Raw genomic sequence first — 17,634 nt, forward strand, 5'->3', positions numbered from 1 at the left:
AGGTACAGCCCCAGCATTTGCCTGGTGTGAAAATGGGAAACCACGGAAAACCATTTTCAGGGCTGCCGATAGTGGGATTCGAACCTACTATCTCCCGGATGCAAGCTCACAGCCGCGCGCCTCTACGCGCACGGCCAACTCGCCCGGTACCTTGGTTTTTGAGAAGGAGATTTGTATTATTATTATTATTATTATTATTATTATTATTATTATTATTATTACAATATTGATGTCCTCCTAGGAGTAGGGATATAACCAACAAATCAGTAATTTTTTAGAGTCCTGGAGTGTGAGAATTTTGGTCAGGGGATACAACTGAGGAGGAGGACCAGTGCATTGTCCTGGTGGTCCCACCTGCTATGCTGAACAGGAACCTTGTGAAGGGATGGAAAGATTGGAAGCGATAGACAAGGAAGAGGGAAGGAAGCAGCCGTGGCCTTAAGGGCACCCGGAAGGGGTAAAATTGAAAAATTTTTTAAAATTTTTTTTGGAGTTTTATATACGCGTGACTTTCTTCTTTCGAATACTTTTTGTTTCAGACCTCTGCGACGTTTGAAAGGGTGTTAATTTTTATATAACCTGGAGTGCTCCAGATGTCGGGCGTGACATGTCCTCGAACTGATGTGTCATAACATTACTTTCCATTTGTCAGCGGTGACAAAGACTCTGTTGAAGGTGTTTATGTTTCAGAATATGGTCACTTTCTGCGACAGGATATCCCTGCTGCAGGAAAGTGCAACTTTCAATTGTTGGCCAACCTGGACGGCAGAATGATTGAGAACATAACAGCATGTGTTTATTGTTTGTTTTGGCGGCTTCTTTTACAACAGTATTCAGCTGCTATTTTTTTCGTTTGGTTTTATACATTGAACAAGATGCGTAGACATAGTAATAGGATTTTCAAGGTGCGCAAGAATGTGGGAAAGAGGAAGATCACTGTTGTTATTCCGAACGTTACAAGTGAGTGTGCAAATGTGTGTTCCCCAATTGACTACAAAAAAGATGCAGAATGAACAACCACAGCATGGTTTGTTACCAAAAGGGGAGGACACGTGATGCAAACACCATAAAAATGAAGGAAACTGCGACCACGACCACAAGCACAGTCTCCCATATGCAGTCGCGGAACCCATAAGGCCAGTCTTCAGAGACTTATCCTATGAAAAACTCCTCCGGATATGCCTTCTCGGTAAAACCCAAAACCCTTACGAATGCTTAAATCCTTTGATCTGGACTCGGGTACCCAGGAGAGAAATTGTGAATATAAAAACACTCCACTTTGGTGTTTATGATGCCGTGGCAATATACAATGGGGGCAATATCTCGAAGAGCGAAGTTCTACAAAGACTTCGTATGCCGGTACCTCTAGAGCACAACACTGAAACGAATGTCAATTATAGATAAAGAAAAAGGAAAGCAGATGCAGCAGAAAGGGATCTGGTGAAGCTTGGAAGACAGAAGAAAGGAAGTGTAAATAGAAGATTACAAGATGAGATGGAAGAGAATCCAGATGATTCTCTGTATGAATGTGGAATGCATAAAGAACTCTGAGGCTTGTTTCCTGAAAAGTAGTTTTTTGTGTATTTAAGGAACATTTATTGGGATACCACTGAACGCACATTAACCAAACTTGTAGGTGGTATGTAACTAATCATTCTACGTATTTTAACACGAGATTTTTAAAATCAAAGGTACAATTTCTGAATTATGGAACAAAATGTCTCCTTTTAGAACCTAAAATTTTGATGTTTACTTAAAAATGTATATTTTCAAAAAAAAACGAAAGATATTAAAAATGATGTCGTCTATCTACGTGCGATGGTCTAATAAATATGTATACAAAAAAGGAATTTCCTTGGTTCATAACTTTATGAGAAAATGTTCCTTAAAAACGCTCATTTTAACATGGCAGACATAGCCCCTTCCGGGTGCCCTTTTAGGTACCATCACGGCATTTGCCTGGAGGAGAAGTGGGATACCACGAAAAAACCACTTCGAGGATGGCTGAGGTGGAAACGGTTCCGTGGTTCATATCCCGGTCACTCCATGTGGGATTCGTGCTGGACAAAGCGGAGCCGGGAGAGGTTTTTCTCCCGATACTCTGGTTTCCCCTGTCGCACTAACGCATCTAATATTTTCGTTGACAGAGGGGTGGGAAAGTGCTAGAGCTGGCCTTCTGAGCCCCGCTTGTCGAGCTCGGTCCCGTGATTATTTGAAGGTGCTCAAATACGTCAGGCTATAACAATATTGTTTTTTAATAGATGAACTCATTTGTACACTTGTATATGCAATTGGTTCAAGTAGTGTCTACCATGGGAAAAAAAAAAAACACCAAAAGTAATTGTCCATTCCTCTCTGTGGTGTAGTGGTTAGCTGCTACCCTCAGAGACCGGGGTTCGATGGGATAGGAAAGGCCTAGGAGTTGGAAGAAAGCGGCCGTAGCCTTCATTAAGGTACATCTTGAGGGCTGCCGACAGTGGGATTCGAACCCACTATCTCCCGGCTGCAAGCTCACAGCCGCCATAAGATCTATCTGTGTCGGTGCGTCGAAAAGTAACTAGCAAAAATATAGAAAATCACGGAAAACCATCTTCAGGGCTGTCGGAGGTTAATAATAATAATAATAATAATAATAATAATAATAATAATAATAATAATAATCACAGATCCGGAGATCTTACTTGCCACTGGAGTACTTCAACATCACGCAGACACTTCATAGAGACACGTGCCGAGTGTGAACGAGCATTGTTCTGTTGAAAGATAGGAACACGATTCTGTGGCACGGGATATATAACATGGGGACATAGACGTACCGGAATGCCATCAGAGTTCCCTGAAGTTATACCTGATGGTTCCCCACACCATGACGCCATCAGTAACACAGCTGTGCCTCTCCAAAGCATTGGAAGAATGGGGCCTGTCGTCATGTAGCCGCCATACTCCTAGACGATGGTAATGCGGGAAATTGGAGAAGCGCGATTCATCGCTGAACATTCATCAGTATTGCGTGTTTCCCGGTCACGGCATCACTCCAAAAGCATTCGTTTGTGTTGTGCTGTTCAGGGCACTCTACGCATGCGGACGGTTGCTGCTAGTGTCCGATCAATTGGGGGGAGGGATGACACAGAATGATGCAGGAAGACCATTACTTGTTCTTGGATGGCAGGCGCAGATGTGAAGCGGTTGCAATGTGCTTGGTGCACAATACGGTGGTGCTCCCTTGTGGCGGTCAGACGTGCTCGAACGAAACCTTGGCGAGGCGACGAATATGCCTGCCCTCACGTTACCACGTTAGGACCACTGTCACATTTGATCGCTCCACAAATCTGGATATTTCAAGATTCGACCAGTCGGCCAAATGGAGACCCAAAATGTGGCCCCTTTCAAACTCTGTGAGGTGCTGATAACGTTGTCTCACACAAGTACGCAGCATCTCCGTGTTCTTCGCAGTGATCGCTCAACCTCTGACGCTTTTCACGCCCTACCTGGCCTGGTAACAACACTAAACACGAACTGGTGACCGGCGTATCTGTCACAGAGAATAGTGCGTTTGTGTACGAAGTTAAATAAACTTCCGACCATTTCTTCTGACTGCTTCAATGTTTTTGTCCGGCAGTGTAATTTTAATACATTGTCGATGTAGCAGCTAGCGACTTTGAAGTTAGTTTGACAGACACAGCCGACGAGTCAAACTGTACAGCGCATAAGGATATTGATGCCAGATGTTCTACTTCATACCTTATATGTTAATACTTTACTAGAACATGTGTCTGCATGAAGATTTGTATGTTTAAATATAATATTAGAATGTCATTCTCCATTTCCAGGCTGTTAACAATGGCTAATAGTGATTTAATGTGCGTGTAAGTTCCGGCTCCCTTACTTCGTAGCCGCTCTCGACAAATGTAATGACTTATCAGGGAAGTTATATCAGCTTTATTGTAAAAACACCTTACACAGCGAAACACGTGGTAGTAAATAGATTAAGTTCTAAACACCTTCCACTAGACAATATCTTATAGACAGTGAATATAATATAGAACACAGTGATGACCTTTTGAAATTTTCGGTGGTGTAACAGTTTTGTACTGAACATTGTTCACAGGAAAATGTTTTTGAGACAGCTGCTATATTCAGTGACGATCTCGAGGAACACATGGCAGTGAATCAGTAATGTTCTAAACAACCTTTATTGGGCGATGGTTTCTGAATATACACTATATTGTAGAAAACAGTGATGGCTTCGTGAAACTTGCGATGGTGTATCAGTTATGTTCTGAACACTGTTCATAGGACAATGTTTTTGAGACAGGTGCTATAGGCTATTCAGTGATTACCTCGAGAAACACATGGCAGTGAATCAGTTAAGTTCTAAGAAAACTCTACTGGACAATGGTACGTAGACATCTGCTATAGTGTATAATAAAGTGATGACCTCGTGAAACTTGCGATGGTGTATCAGTTATATTCTGAATACTCTTCATAGGTTAATGTTTTAGATACAGTTGATAGTACACATTGATAACCTCATGGCACACGTGGTAGAGTAACACCACCATTCTGGGCACGTAACTTCCTCGTGCCTCAGGTCTTCCTCTACAATGCTCATCAATGTCTTTGTTTACCTTTCACGTGAACGTGCTTACTTCCGAGTGTTAAAGCACATATTTCATGGCCATGTCTCTACATTCCACTCTTCTTAGCCACTCCTTTCCAATTGACAACTTACCATTCACGTCCTTAGTAGGTTTTATCAACAGAAGCTCAACGTGCTCTGCTTATAGATTACACGTAAATATTGTCATAGCACAACAAATACTTACTTCAAGGATTAAATTTAACTTACTTAATCTCGTGTACTGTACAACAGGACAAACCCTCCACAATAACATTACACCAATGCAGATACATAATACAAGGTGATTCAAAGGTTTGCGCAGAAAAGTAGGTATCCCAAACAGCTGGTTGAAATACAACAACTTCTGATTAGAAACGTATAATCTAGCACGAAACCCTGCGTTGTGTTGTTGTTGGAATTGAAGAGGACGAATTGGGGCAAATATTAATTCATAGAAATGGGAATTAAGGATTGGAATAACTTCCCTTGGTAAGTTTTTTTTTTTGCTAGGGGCTTTACGTCGCACCGACACAGATAGGTCTTATGGCGACGATGGGATGGGAAAGGCCTAGGAGTTGGAAGGAAGCGGCCGTGGCCTTAATTAAGGTACAGCCCCAGCATTTGCCTGGTGTGAAAATGGGAAACCACGGAAAACCATATTCAGGGCTGCCGATAGTGGGATTCGAACCTACTATCTCCCGGATGCAAGCTCACCTTGGTAAGTTTGAGAAATGTCCAAATTCCTTGAAATCAGTAAAGAAAGGAGTAGCTAAACAATTGATAAGGAACCTGCCACCTAAATGGAGGTCAATGATGATCGATTGGAGTCTGGTAAGATAATGGACGACATAGTGTACAACTTGTTTGATTTATTTTTACAACTGAGCATATGACTGCGCCATATCGAACACGTAGCTATCAGCTGGCATCGGGGAGATAGTGGGTTCAAACTCCACTATCGGCAGGCGTGATGATAGTTTTCCGTGGTTTCCCATTTTCACACCAGACAAATTCTGGGGCTGTGCCTTAATTAAGGCCACGGTCACTTCCTTCCCCCTCTTAGTCCTTTCCTATCCCACTGTTGGGCTATGAACTGCCTGTGTCGGTGCGACGTAAAGCAAACTGAAAAGACACACACCTTGAAAATGCTCTACATTACTGAACAATACAGAACTAACAATATTAATGAAGTGATTGTTGTACATTGTTGATGAGAGTTACTGTAAGTACCTAGGTGTTGATGTAGGAATCAGATCAACGGGATTGTAAATAAAGTTTGCAGATCTCCTCACATGGTTATGAGGCTATTAAGAGGTTGTAGTAAAGATGTAAATGAGAGGGCACGTAAGTCACTGGTTTTTAAAATTTAATTTCGTGTGGCTATTTCTAGCCGAGTGCAGCCCTTCTAAGGCAGACCGTCCGATGAGGGTGGGCGGCATTTGCCATGTGTAGGTAACTGCGTGTTATTGTGGTGGAGGATAGTGTTATGTGTGGTGTGTGAGTTGCAGGGATGTTGGGGACAGCACAAACACCCAGCTCCGGGCCACTGGAATTAACCAATGAAGGTTAAAATCCCCGACCGTGCCGGGAATCGAACCCGGGACCCTCTGAACCGAAAGCCAGTACGCTGACTATTCAGCCAACCAACGAGTCGGACAAGTCACTGGTGAGAACCCAATTGGAGTACGTGACTCTCACTAGGATTATTTGATTCGAGAGTTGGGAAAGATCCATAGTAATTAAGAATGATTTGTTCTGGGTGATTTCCAACTAAAGAGCAGTGTTTGGAGAATGTTGTAAACTTTAGGCTGGAAGGAGTTGGGAGTAATTAGATTAGCTGTTCGACTAAGCGGTATGCTCCGAGCTGACGGTAGAGGGATAGCAAGCAATGACATTAGCAGGCGAATAAGCTTGAATTAAGTTTTCATATGAATATGAATATGTTCTTGGGCTGGAGTCTGTCTGGTATTGCTGTTGTTTGAGTCATCAGTCCATAGACTGGTCTGATGCAGATATCCATGCCACCTTATCCTGTGTTAACCTTTTCATTTCTACGTAACTCCCGCATCCTACGTCTGCTCTAATCTGCTTGTCATATTCATACCTTCATACTCCTACCGTTCTTACCATCTACACTTCCTTCAAAAACCCAACTGTACAAGTTCTGCGTGTCTTAAGATGTGCCCTATCATTCTATCTCTTCTTCTGGTCAAATTTATCCAAATCTATCTCCTCTCAATAATTCGATTCAGTATCTCTTCATTCGTGATTATATTTAACCATCTCACCTTCAGCATTCTTCTGTAACACCACATTTCAAAAGCTTCTATTCTCTTTCTTCCTGAGCTAGTTATCGTTCATGTTTCACTTCCATTCAGTGCCACGCTTCAGACGAAAGTTTTCAAAGATCTTTCTAATTCCCATATCAATGTTCGAGGTGAACACATTTCTTTTATTAGGAAAGTCCTCCTTAATTCTGCCATCGTTAGTTATTTCACTACCCCGGTAATAATATTCATCTACTTCCTTTAGGATTTCATTTCCTAATCTAATATTACCTGTCTCACCTGATTTCGCTCGACTGCATTTCATTAACTTTGTTTTGGAGTTATTTCTTTTCATCTTGTACTTCTTATCGAAGACTCCGTCCATGCCATCCACCGTGCATAACTGGGTATAACTAATGTATCCTAACCTACGCCTGTACATTAATGTGTAAATATTTAGATTGACGCTTTCACGAAGCGTAATTATAGACATAATAATAAGCTTCTGGACTTTAGCCGTGTCAAGTAATCAAGGTGGAATACTATCCGAGACAAACAAACAAACAAACAAACAAACAAACAAACAAACAAACAAACAAACAAACAAACAAACAAACAAACAAACAAACAAACAAACAAACAAACAAACAAACAAACAAACAAACAAACAAACAAACAAACAAACAAACAAACAAACACAAACACAAACACAAACACAAACACAAACACAAACAAACAAACAAACAAACAAACAAAAACACACGAACAAACACATAAAAACAAAGAAACAAATCATTTAACTGAGTTTCACATAGACACAAGTTTTTTACGGAGGAACTGTGAACGTTGAGTGGAAGAGGGTGAGATGCCTATTGGAGTAAGACGCTTACAGTTCTGTAATTCCATCGTGACACAATTTTGTCCCGGGCTCGCTCGTTTCAGATGCTCGAGAAGTCCAATGCGTTTGGCACTGTCTGCACCATTTCTCCACCTTAGAACCGAAACATTCAACGTAAGAGCTAAAACTGGCGACATCTCCTGCTCTACTGACGTCTGTGGTGAAGTACAGTAGAGTGTGTAAGAAATAATATAATGAATATTTATCCTGGTGATCTGTAGAGGTTGGTGTTCCACAGGGGTCTGTCCTAGGACTGCTTCTATTTTCTGTCTGTATCAATGATATTGCGTCACTGGTAAACAGCTGCAGACACCACATGTACGGTGACGATATACAATTATACTTGCAGTGTGAACTGGAAAGATTAACCGATGCAGTTAAAAATGTCAATAGAGACAAGAATTCTGTAACTGGACTGACATGCATGGACTTAGATTAATTAACGTAAAATATCAAGCTATAATCATTTCTTATCCTCGGCTTTGTTAAAAAACCATAAGCAACTTCACTTTATCAAAACTCTACCTACAAAATTCACCCATTGATTACAGTGAATCTGTCAAAGATCTCGGTGTTATGATAGACGGACGTCTTTCTTGGAAGCAGCAGTTTACCAGCGTCTCCAGGAAAGTATCTGCGACACTGAACTCAGTTAGAAGATTCCACAACATATTTTCTCGAATATTAAAAGAACGCCTCATTTGCACTCTGGTATTACCTCATTTCGACTACTGTGACGCCGTGTACAACGACCTGACTGCTACTCTTAACTATAAACTACAACGCGCGCAAAAAGCCTGTGTTCGCCATATATGTGACCTACGTTACATTGACCATGTTACACCTGCCTACGATGAACTCGGTTAGCTAAAAATCAAACAGCGCAGTAGTAAACATGCTTTATGCGTTCTTCATCGAATACCCTCCTCGTGCTCAGCTCCCTACTTGTCACCACCTCTCATCCAGTCACAGTTTCGGAACACTGTCAACATCTCATATACTCTTATCTATTCCACCTCACCGCACCACACGATAGACACACTCATTTGTTATTTCTTCGACACGACAATGGAATGCACTACGCTTCTCTGTCAGAGGAGCCTCACTTGCTAGTTTTAGGCAACCTTGTCACCGATACCTACTAAGTAATAGATGAAGATTTTATAGATTTAGCCTTCCTCAAACTATAGACTTTGTATAATTTCACTGTTATTATTAAGGATAATGGAAATTAGGAAATCATGTTATTATTGTGTAAATAATAATAATAATAATAATAATAATAATAATAATAATAATAATAATAATAATAATAATAATAATAATAATAATAATAATAATAATAATAATAATAATAATAATAATAATAATAATAATAATAATAATCCTATTTTTATTTTTTATTAATGCTCTTTATCATAACATTGTATTGTTTGGTAGTTGCAAAATGTTTCAATTGTAAGTCTATTTATTTTAATTTTGCACATGCAGAGAGAGGAAGAGAGGGCCTAATAGCCTTACTCTTGCCAGACAAAATAAATCCATTGTATTGTATATATTTCTTTCCCAGTAGCATTCCTTTGTCAAACGAACATAATTAAGAAATCAGTTCAATAATACAATGATCTACATTGCAGACTTTACAACATTTTGGTTGTCAGATTGGTATAATATGTCAATAAAAATGGAATAAATTATTAAATGATGCTGGATTGAAGGATCTACAACTTGCTAGAAAGTGTTATTTGCAAAGTGATTGATAACTAAAATTAATTATTTTTGTCAACATGTCACATCGTATTCGTAGCGTTCAATTTATGGTCACGCATCAATTCACTATAAATACTTCTGTTAATTAAATGAATAAACGCTAAAAAATTTGAAACCAATTTACGAGTAAATTTGTTGCGACTGAATTGTCGTATTAGAGAACAAATTGTGTTAAATTTATTTTTTGGATCATAAACACTCGTATGTATTTAAATAAATTAAACTCCAATTGATAATGAATCAGGCGTGTCGAGGGTGGGGTCGTGTTAAACATGAACGAGGAACAACTATTCCTATATAATAACAAGATTCCCAAACGAACAGAACAATAATAGAGCTTGTTACTCAAATACATTTTTGAACCGGTCTTATGTACGGACCCCAGTTGGAAAGACAGAATGGTTTAGGAATAAGACAGGGGAGTGTGCTGTCACCTCTTTTGTTTATTATGGTGATGGATGAAATTGTAAAGGAGACAAAGGAAACCTGTGGATATAAAGAGATGAAGATGCTGCTATTTGCAGTTGATGGTGGGGGAAAGAACAGCAAAGAACTGCAACAACAACTGGATGTACTGAACGAAAAATTGGGAAGTATAGCATGAAAATCAGTACAGAGGAAAGCAAGACTTTGGTGATGTCGAGAGGGGAAAGGCAAGGAAAGGGCACTGTGAAAATCGGAAGTCAGAGTCTGGAAACTGTGGACAGCTTTAAAAATCTAGCAAGTGAATGCAAAATGTTAGGGTGGACATGGAGATTAGCACGAGGGTACTGCAGAGTAAAACATTCTACCAAAGTGTAAGAAAACTTGTATGGAGCAAAGAAGTACAAAAGAAAAGTAAAGAGATAATGTACCAAATGTACTATGAACCCATACTGACTTATGCAGCTGAGACGTGGACTTTAACTAGCAGGCAGGAGAGTAGGATTAAAGCCAGTAAGATGAAATCCCTAAGAAATATGATGGGAAAGGTAGAGTGAGAAATGAAGATTTTAGGAAAGAAATTGGGATAGGAAAGCTAAGTGAGAGAGTTGAAAAGAATAAACTAAGGTGGTTTGGACATTTGAAGAGTATGGTGAAGAATTGAATTCCAAGACAGATACTGGAGGCAAAGTGCGAGGGCAAGAGAGCAAGAGGAAGACCTAGAACAAGGTGGATTGAATCAGTGAAGAGCGGCATAAGAGGACGAAATTTAGACTGGGACAAGATCGTGGAAGAGGAATGGTGGAAGAAAATAGGAGGATGGAGAAATGCCGACCCGGCAGGAGCTGGATAAGGGGAAATGATGATGAATGATCTTATATACGGAGTTTTCAATAATAATCACAAGTAAACAGAAAAATAGGACTTAATTCGTAAATAAATATTTTGAAGGAATATTTTATGAACGAAGCTGTCAAAGATAACGACAGGTAACAAAAATGATATTGATTGATAAATATTCGTATGTTTTCTTAATAAAGGTCCTATTACTGTATATTGTTCATTTCATGATACGAAATGTGACAAGCTCTAGCACCAGCTGTACCGCCTGAACAGTCTCCAATAGAAAATGTAGTTCTCTGGAGGAATACCCGCTTTCTAATCTCCTTTCTTGATATAAAACTATCTACCACCTTCTCCAGATTTAACGTCCTAGCATCTGCTGAAGCACGTGTTCAGCGGACTTAACATCTAGGAGGAGAATGTTAGGAGAGGAATAATAGCACTCTGCCTCCTAAGATCACCACTGTAATGATTAATTCATTTGATCTAAGGAATCGTGTTTGAGACACCGCTCTATGGAATCTGGAGTCTACTAGTGTGGGGGAGTCCGCTCATGGAAAGGAGGAAACAACCACGTTCATGGCCATCCGTCAATACTTCACATCACAGCCTGCAGGGTCACATCTAATGCCCCTCGTTGATAATATGTATCTCAGTGATAGCCATGCCTTTGCTGGAGAGATGTAGTGTTTAGTGGACTATGTCTTCTGGTACAGGGTAGAATAAATTTGTTACTCTCATTGACCTGTCTCAGTCTCATCCTCGGCTTTGACCGTGGTATGTCTAACCTCCATGTCCCGAATTTTCAGTATCTCGAAGTAAGTTAAATTTCCCGACCGTTTGTCCCATTTTTCACGTGTATTTATTTCTCTGTTACTCGAAATTCAGTTACACGAATTTCTCGATTTCTCGAAGCAAACGTTTCCTCCCTTGAAGCAAAAAATACTCTGCAACACGAATTTTGAGCAACATTAACTGTGCAATACAGTATTTGTGGTTTATGAGGAACAGTTAACAAGTAAAGAAAGGTTTACAGTGACGCTGGGAGCTAATATGACGGGAACCGAAAAACTAAAACTTCTGATGATCGGAAAATGAGCGAAGCTCGCTGTTTCTCGGGTGTCAATTAATTACCGGTCACGTTCGAAGGCAACCCACGAAGTCGCGAATGACAAGCTCCATTTACGAATCTTGGCTGCGTGGTACTGACGAAAAGTTTCAACGTGAAGGGAGGAAAGGTTCACAGTAACAAACAGAAGAGACCAACGGATTTTTTCCAAAGTTTTTCCAAAGCTGCCTCTGTGGATCCGTGGTAGAGTGTCGGCCTCCGGATCCCAAGGTAGCGGGTTCAAACCCGGCAGATGTAGTCGGATTTTTGAAGGGCGGAAAGAAGTCCATTCGACACTCCATGTCGTGCGATGTCGGCATGTAGAAGATCTCTGGTGACACATTTGGTGTTTACCCGACAAAATTCATTAAATCTCAGCCATAGACGCCCAAGAGAGTTTCCGTTTACTCGATCTGCCATCTAGTGGGGGCCTAGAGTAAAACGGAACGTCGAAATTGACGAGCAGACAGCCAGATGGCGTCAAATTGAAATGTCTGCACACGGTAGCTGAGGCCATACGATTATTATTATTATTATTATTATTATTATTATTTTCCAAAGTTCTTTTTGTTCCAATACTGTATAGACTGTATCCTGTCATCTATAAAGTTACTATGATCAGAGTTATAATTAAATTGATGCCGTTAAATAGAGTTAGTAAATTTTAAATACTCTTAAAAATGATGTAATCAGCGAAAGCCCGTAGATACATATGATTCAGTTATGTGCTGTACATGCCAAAAACGCTATTCTCTATATCTCGAAGTTTCGATACTCGAACTAAATGTAGCTCGCGATGTGATTCGAGATATCGAGGCTCCACTGTAATACTATTCGTTATGCAGCCAGTCCATGTTATCACTTATAGGGTCGGTTGGCTTGGCACAGTTATATGTAATAAAAGCTTCTGGCCCAATAAGGAAAGCAACGAGAAACTACCTCACTCCTCATTTCTCTAGTACGCTTCTTCAGTGATGCCTACGCTACCTACGGCAGCTGTTGGCGGAGCTGTGGAGGATCAAACCAGCCTTCGGGCTGAATACCCAACAGACACAGACACAGTCATGGCCATCCATTAATACTTCACATCACAGCCTTCACGGCTGCTAGGTATCATTACGTCACACTTTTTGTATCGTTAATTTCAGACGACCCCCAGGCATAAGACTTATTTATGTCGAAAGAGTACAATGGGCCGTGCTCTCTCGAAGGTTGAGAACCGCTGCAATGGATCACTTCTTAGACAAGTATTGAACTGAACGAGATTCTCCAGTCGATAGTCTTCTTATGAAATCTGTTAATAGACCCGCTTGGAGAGCGGAGAATTTGTCAACTTTAAACTCATTCAACTCAGTTATTTTCACTAAAATATTTCCTTGTTTCTTCTTTACATTATACGTAGTAGAGTCATTACGTCCGTGGACTGGCCGTCTAGCGGCGCCTGTTGCACTACAGCGGAGAGTTTGCACCACAGGATGTTGTCGTGATAGTTCTTCGCTAGTCCCAGCAGAACTACGGTCTCTGTTGTGAAAAGTAGTTGGATATCAGCGGCAGAACTTAAGCATGTCGTAGTTTGTGCACTGGGAGAAATTCAAGTTCTGACAAAAATTAGACAAATTCGCTAGCGAAACGCTTGAGATGATCAAATCGAAATCGTCCGGATAACCACGAGGAGAAAAAGACACGAAAAGGCAGGTCAAGGGATTATGTGATCCTCGAACTGTCAGGGCCACTCCACGAACATGTTGACTGCAGTACGTACATAGGTGTACTGTGTGTTGCCTACACTGTAAGAGCAAGTCCACGAACATATTGAATGTAGTACGTACAAAGGTGTACACTGTGTTGCCTACACTGTTATCGTCAGTCCACGTACATGTTGACTGTAGTACGTACATAGCTGCACACTGAGTTGCCTGCACAGTAGGCACCAGTCCACGAACATATAGACTGTAGTATGTACATAGGTGTACACTGTGTTGTCTGCACTGTAGGCACCTGTCCAAGAACATATTGAATGTAGTACGTACATAGGTGTACACTGTATTACCTACATTGTAGGCACCTGTGCACGAACATATTGACAGTAGTACGTACATAGGAGTACACTGAGTTGCCTACACTGTAGGCACCAGTCCACGAACATATTGACTGCGGTATGTACATAGGTGTACACTGAGTTGCCTATACTGCAGGCGCCAGTCCACTAACATGTTGACTGTAGTACGTACATAGGTGTACTCTGTGTTGCCTACACTTTGAGAGCAAGTCCACGAACATGTTGACTATAGTACGTACAAAGGGGTACATTGAGTTGCCTGCACTGTAGGCACCAGTCCACGAACATATTGACTGTAGTACGTACATAGGTGTACACTGTGTTTCCTACACTGTAGGCACCAGTCCACGAACATATTGACTGTAGTACGTACAGTACATAGGTGTACACTGTGTTTCCTACACTGTAGGCACCAGTCCACGAACGTATTGACTGTAGTACGTACATAGGTGTACACTGTGTTGTCTACACTGTAGGCACCAGTCCACGAACATACTGACTGTAGTACGTACACAGGTGTACAGTGTGTTGCCTACATTGTAGGCACCTGTCCACGAACATATTGACTGTAGTACGTACATAGGAGTACACTGAGTTGCCTACACTGTAGGCACCAGTCCACGAACATATTGACTACGGTACGCACATAGGTGTACACTGAGTTGCCTACACTGCAGGCGCCAGTCCACGAACTTATTGACTGTAGTAGTATAAATGCTGTATAGTATGAAATATGGTGACTTACCTTTCAGTAGCACGAGGCCCTTCCCCGAAGAGGATGTGACGTTAGCAAGCTGCGCATGCGCCGTGTGGGCTGCCAGGATCATCAGGAACAGGAACAGGAACTGTGATGAGAGTGCCATGGCTCTGTAACACATATGACAGTTATTAACAGGCTACAGAGTGCACGTTCGAGTCTAACTACATATATGATTTATTAAACCATCACCTTCCGGAATGTGCAGGCTGTCAACAATGGACAACGTGTACAAGAGCAAATGAGACATGTAAAGGCACGAAGCAGAGAACTAACATGCGTTATCAGTAAGTTGAATGAAGGCAGGCTAAAATCAAGTATGATTATAAAAGTAATAGAGGAGTACAATGAAAAATGTAATGGGTGAATTAAAATTATTTGATGGATACTTTACTCACAATTACAGATTACTTTTTCAATAAGCAATCAGTAAAATTACTAGATAAAGGATTTTTAGACACTAAGAAGTTGGAATGAAACGTATTGTGTCAAGGCGCAGGTGTCTGCTACCCACACATCAGTTCTGTAGTGTACATCCATTATAGATCGTTATGCCTTTCAGCAAACCTCTGTAAATTTACTAAGCGTCGCCAAAATCCTCTATAAGCAACTAGAGATGTGGCCTCATTTAGTTCTATACCTCGTATCTTTAAATCGTTAGAAACTGAGTCTAACCATCGACGTCTTGGTATCTTCTACCCCTCTTACCCTCCATAACAGAGTCCATTATTTTTCTAGGTAACCTATCCTCCTCCATTTACCACACATGACCCCACCACCGAAGCCGGTTTATGCGTACACCTTCATCCATCGAGTTCATTCCTAACTTAGCCTTTATATCATCGTTCCGAATACCTCCTGCCATTGTTCCCATCTGTTTTTAACCATCGTCGTTCTCGCTACTTTCATGTCTGTTACTTCTAAGTTATGAATAAGATATCCTGAGTCCACCCAGCTTTCGCTCCCATAAAGCAAAGTTGGTCTGAAAACAGACCGATGTTCAGATAGTTTCGACCGGGAGCTGACTTCCTTCTTACAGAATACTGCTGATCGCAACTGCGAGCTCACTGCATTAGCTTTACGACACCTTGACTCAATCTCACTTACTATATTACCATCCTGGGAGAACACACAACCAAAATAATTAAAACTTTCTACCTGTTCCAGTTTGTATCACCAATCCGACATTCAATTCTGTTGAATTTCTTACCTACTGACATCAATTTAGTCTTCAAGAGCCTAATTTTCATACCATACTCATTGCACCTGTTTTCAAGTTCCAAGATATTAGACTGCAGGCTTTCGGCACAATCTGCCATTAAGACCAAGTCGTCAGCATAGGCCAGACTGCTTACTACATTTCCACCTAACTGAATTGATCCCCGCCATTTTATGCCTTTCAGCAGATGATCCATGTAATCTATGAACAGCAAAGGTGAAAGATTACAGCCTTGTCCAACCCCTGTAAGTACCCCGAACCAAGAACTCATTCTACCATCAATTCTCACTGAAGCCCAATTGTCAACATAAATGCCTTTGACTGATTTTAATAATCTGCCCTTAATTCCACAGCCCCCCAGTATGGCAAACATCTTTTCCCTCGGTACCCTGTCATATGCTATCTCTAGATCTACGAAACATAAACACAACTGCTTATTCCTCTCGTAACATTTTTCAGTCATCTGGCTCATACTGAAAATCTGATCCTGACAGCCCCTCTGTGGTCTGAAACCACACTGGTATTCATCCAGCTTCCTCTCAAGCAGTGATCGCACCCTCCCTTCCAAAATGCCAGTGAATACTTCGCCTGGTATACTAACCAATGAGAGAGCTCGATAATTGTTGCAGTCTTTCCTGTTCCCTTGCTTAATGATAGGTGTGATTCCTGCCTTTGACCAATTTGAAGGTACCTTACCAAAATTCCACGCTGATCTTATTACACTACCTTCCCAGTCCTAGCCATTTTCCATCCTCCCATCACCAGAAACCTTCGGTGTGTTAGTATGACGTTAAGCCAGTAGCACAAAACTACCTGTGCTTAAATTTAAGAACATCGTTAAAGTCTGATATCTTTGGATGTACTGGAGAGCAGGGGCGTACGCAGAAATTATTTTCCGGAGGGGATATTATTAAATATTAAAATTTGAGGACTTCTATAAACTAATGTTGGGTGCATATCGTGACATTAGAAATATTAAATCAAAATTTTCAAAATAACACAATTATTTAATTAAGACCATCACATCGGCAATAATTGTGTCTTTCCGCAGAAACCGACATCACTAGTTTACCTGGTGTCTGACGCTCTCCGACTGAAGTTTTGAATTCGTCACATCACAAATATTTTTCCAGTTCGTGTCATCGTTTGTTCACAAAGCCCCGTGCTGTTGGTCATTCAACTTACGGCTTATCTGTTCCCTTCCTCCACAGGTCCACACCTCCCCTCACTCAAGATAAAGGTAAAACCCCTTATCTTAAAATCAAATCACCGCACATAGGTCTTTTGATAATGACGTATTGTGAATTACCTGTGAACTGCGATGTATTAACAAGTGCAGAAATGCCAGGTCAAGCTCACTGTATTATTGATTAATGGAAGCATCAGCACATTGTTGGCAAATACGTAGTTCATATTAAATGCAAAACAATGAGCCACCTAAAACCCTCATATACATGGTTGCCAAAATTAATCACAAGTTCTAAACTTGAACATTTCGGGGGGCATTTGTCCCCCCAATCCCCCCCCTTCTCCGTACGCCCCTGCTGGACAGGTAACAAGGTATTTCAACCAGAATTGGTATAATCATTTCGATTGGCTATTTCTTATGTTTTACAAATTTAAAAGCTGCTTTACGTCGCACCGACACAGGTAGGTCTTATGGCGACGA

At 40.9% G+C, this 17,634-nt stretch overlaps 1 protein-coding gene across 1 annotated transcript in view; it reads right to left on the bottom strand.

The window, feature by feature from the left end:
* LOC136866480 (sclerostin domain-containing protein 1-like) overlaps positions 1-14,851 on the bottom strand; it is a 188,715-nt gene extending 173,864 nt beyond the window's left edge. The window contains exon 1 of the mRNA XM_067143860.2: positions 14,735-14,851. Coding sequence (XP_066999961.1) covers positions 14,735-14,816 — 82 coding nt within the window. The 5' untranslated portion in view covers positions 14,817-14,851. The remainder of the gene's footprint in view (positions 1-14,734) is intronic.
* Between the last annotated feature and the right edge of the window lie 2,783 nt (positions 14,852-17,634).

Source organism: Anabrus simplex, chromosome 1 (assembly GCF_040414725.1).
Source record: "Anabrus simplex isolate iqAnaSimp1 chromosome 1, ASM4041472v1, whole genome shotgun sequence".
Classification (NCBI taxonomy): Eukaryota; Metazoa; Arthropoda; class Insecta; order Orthoptera; family Tettigoniidae; genus Anabrus; species Anabrus simplex.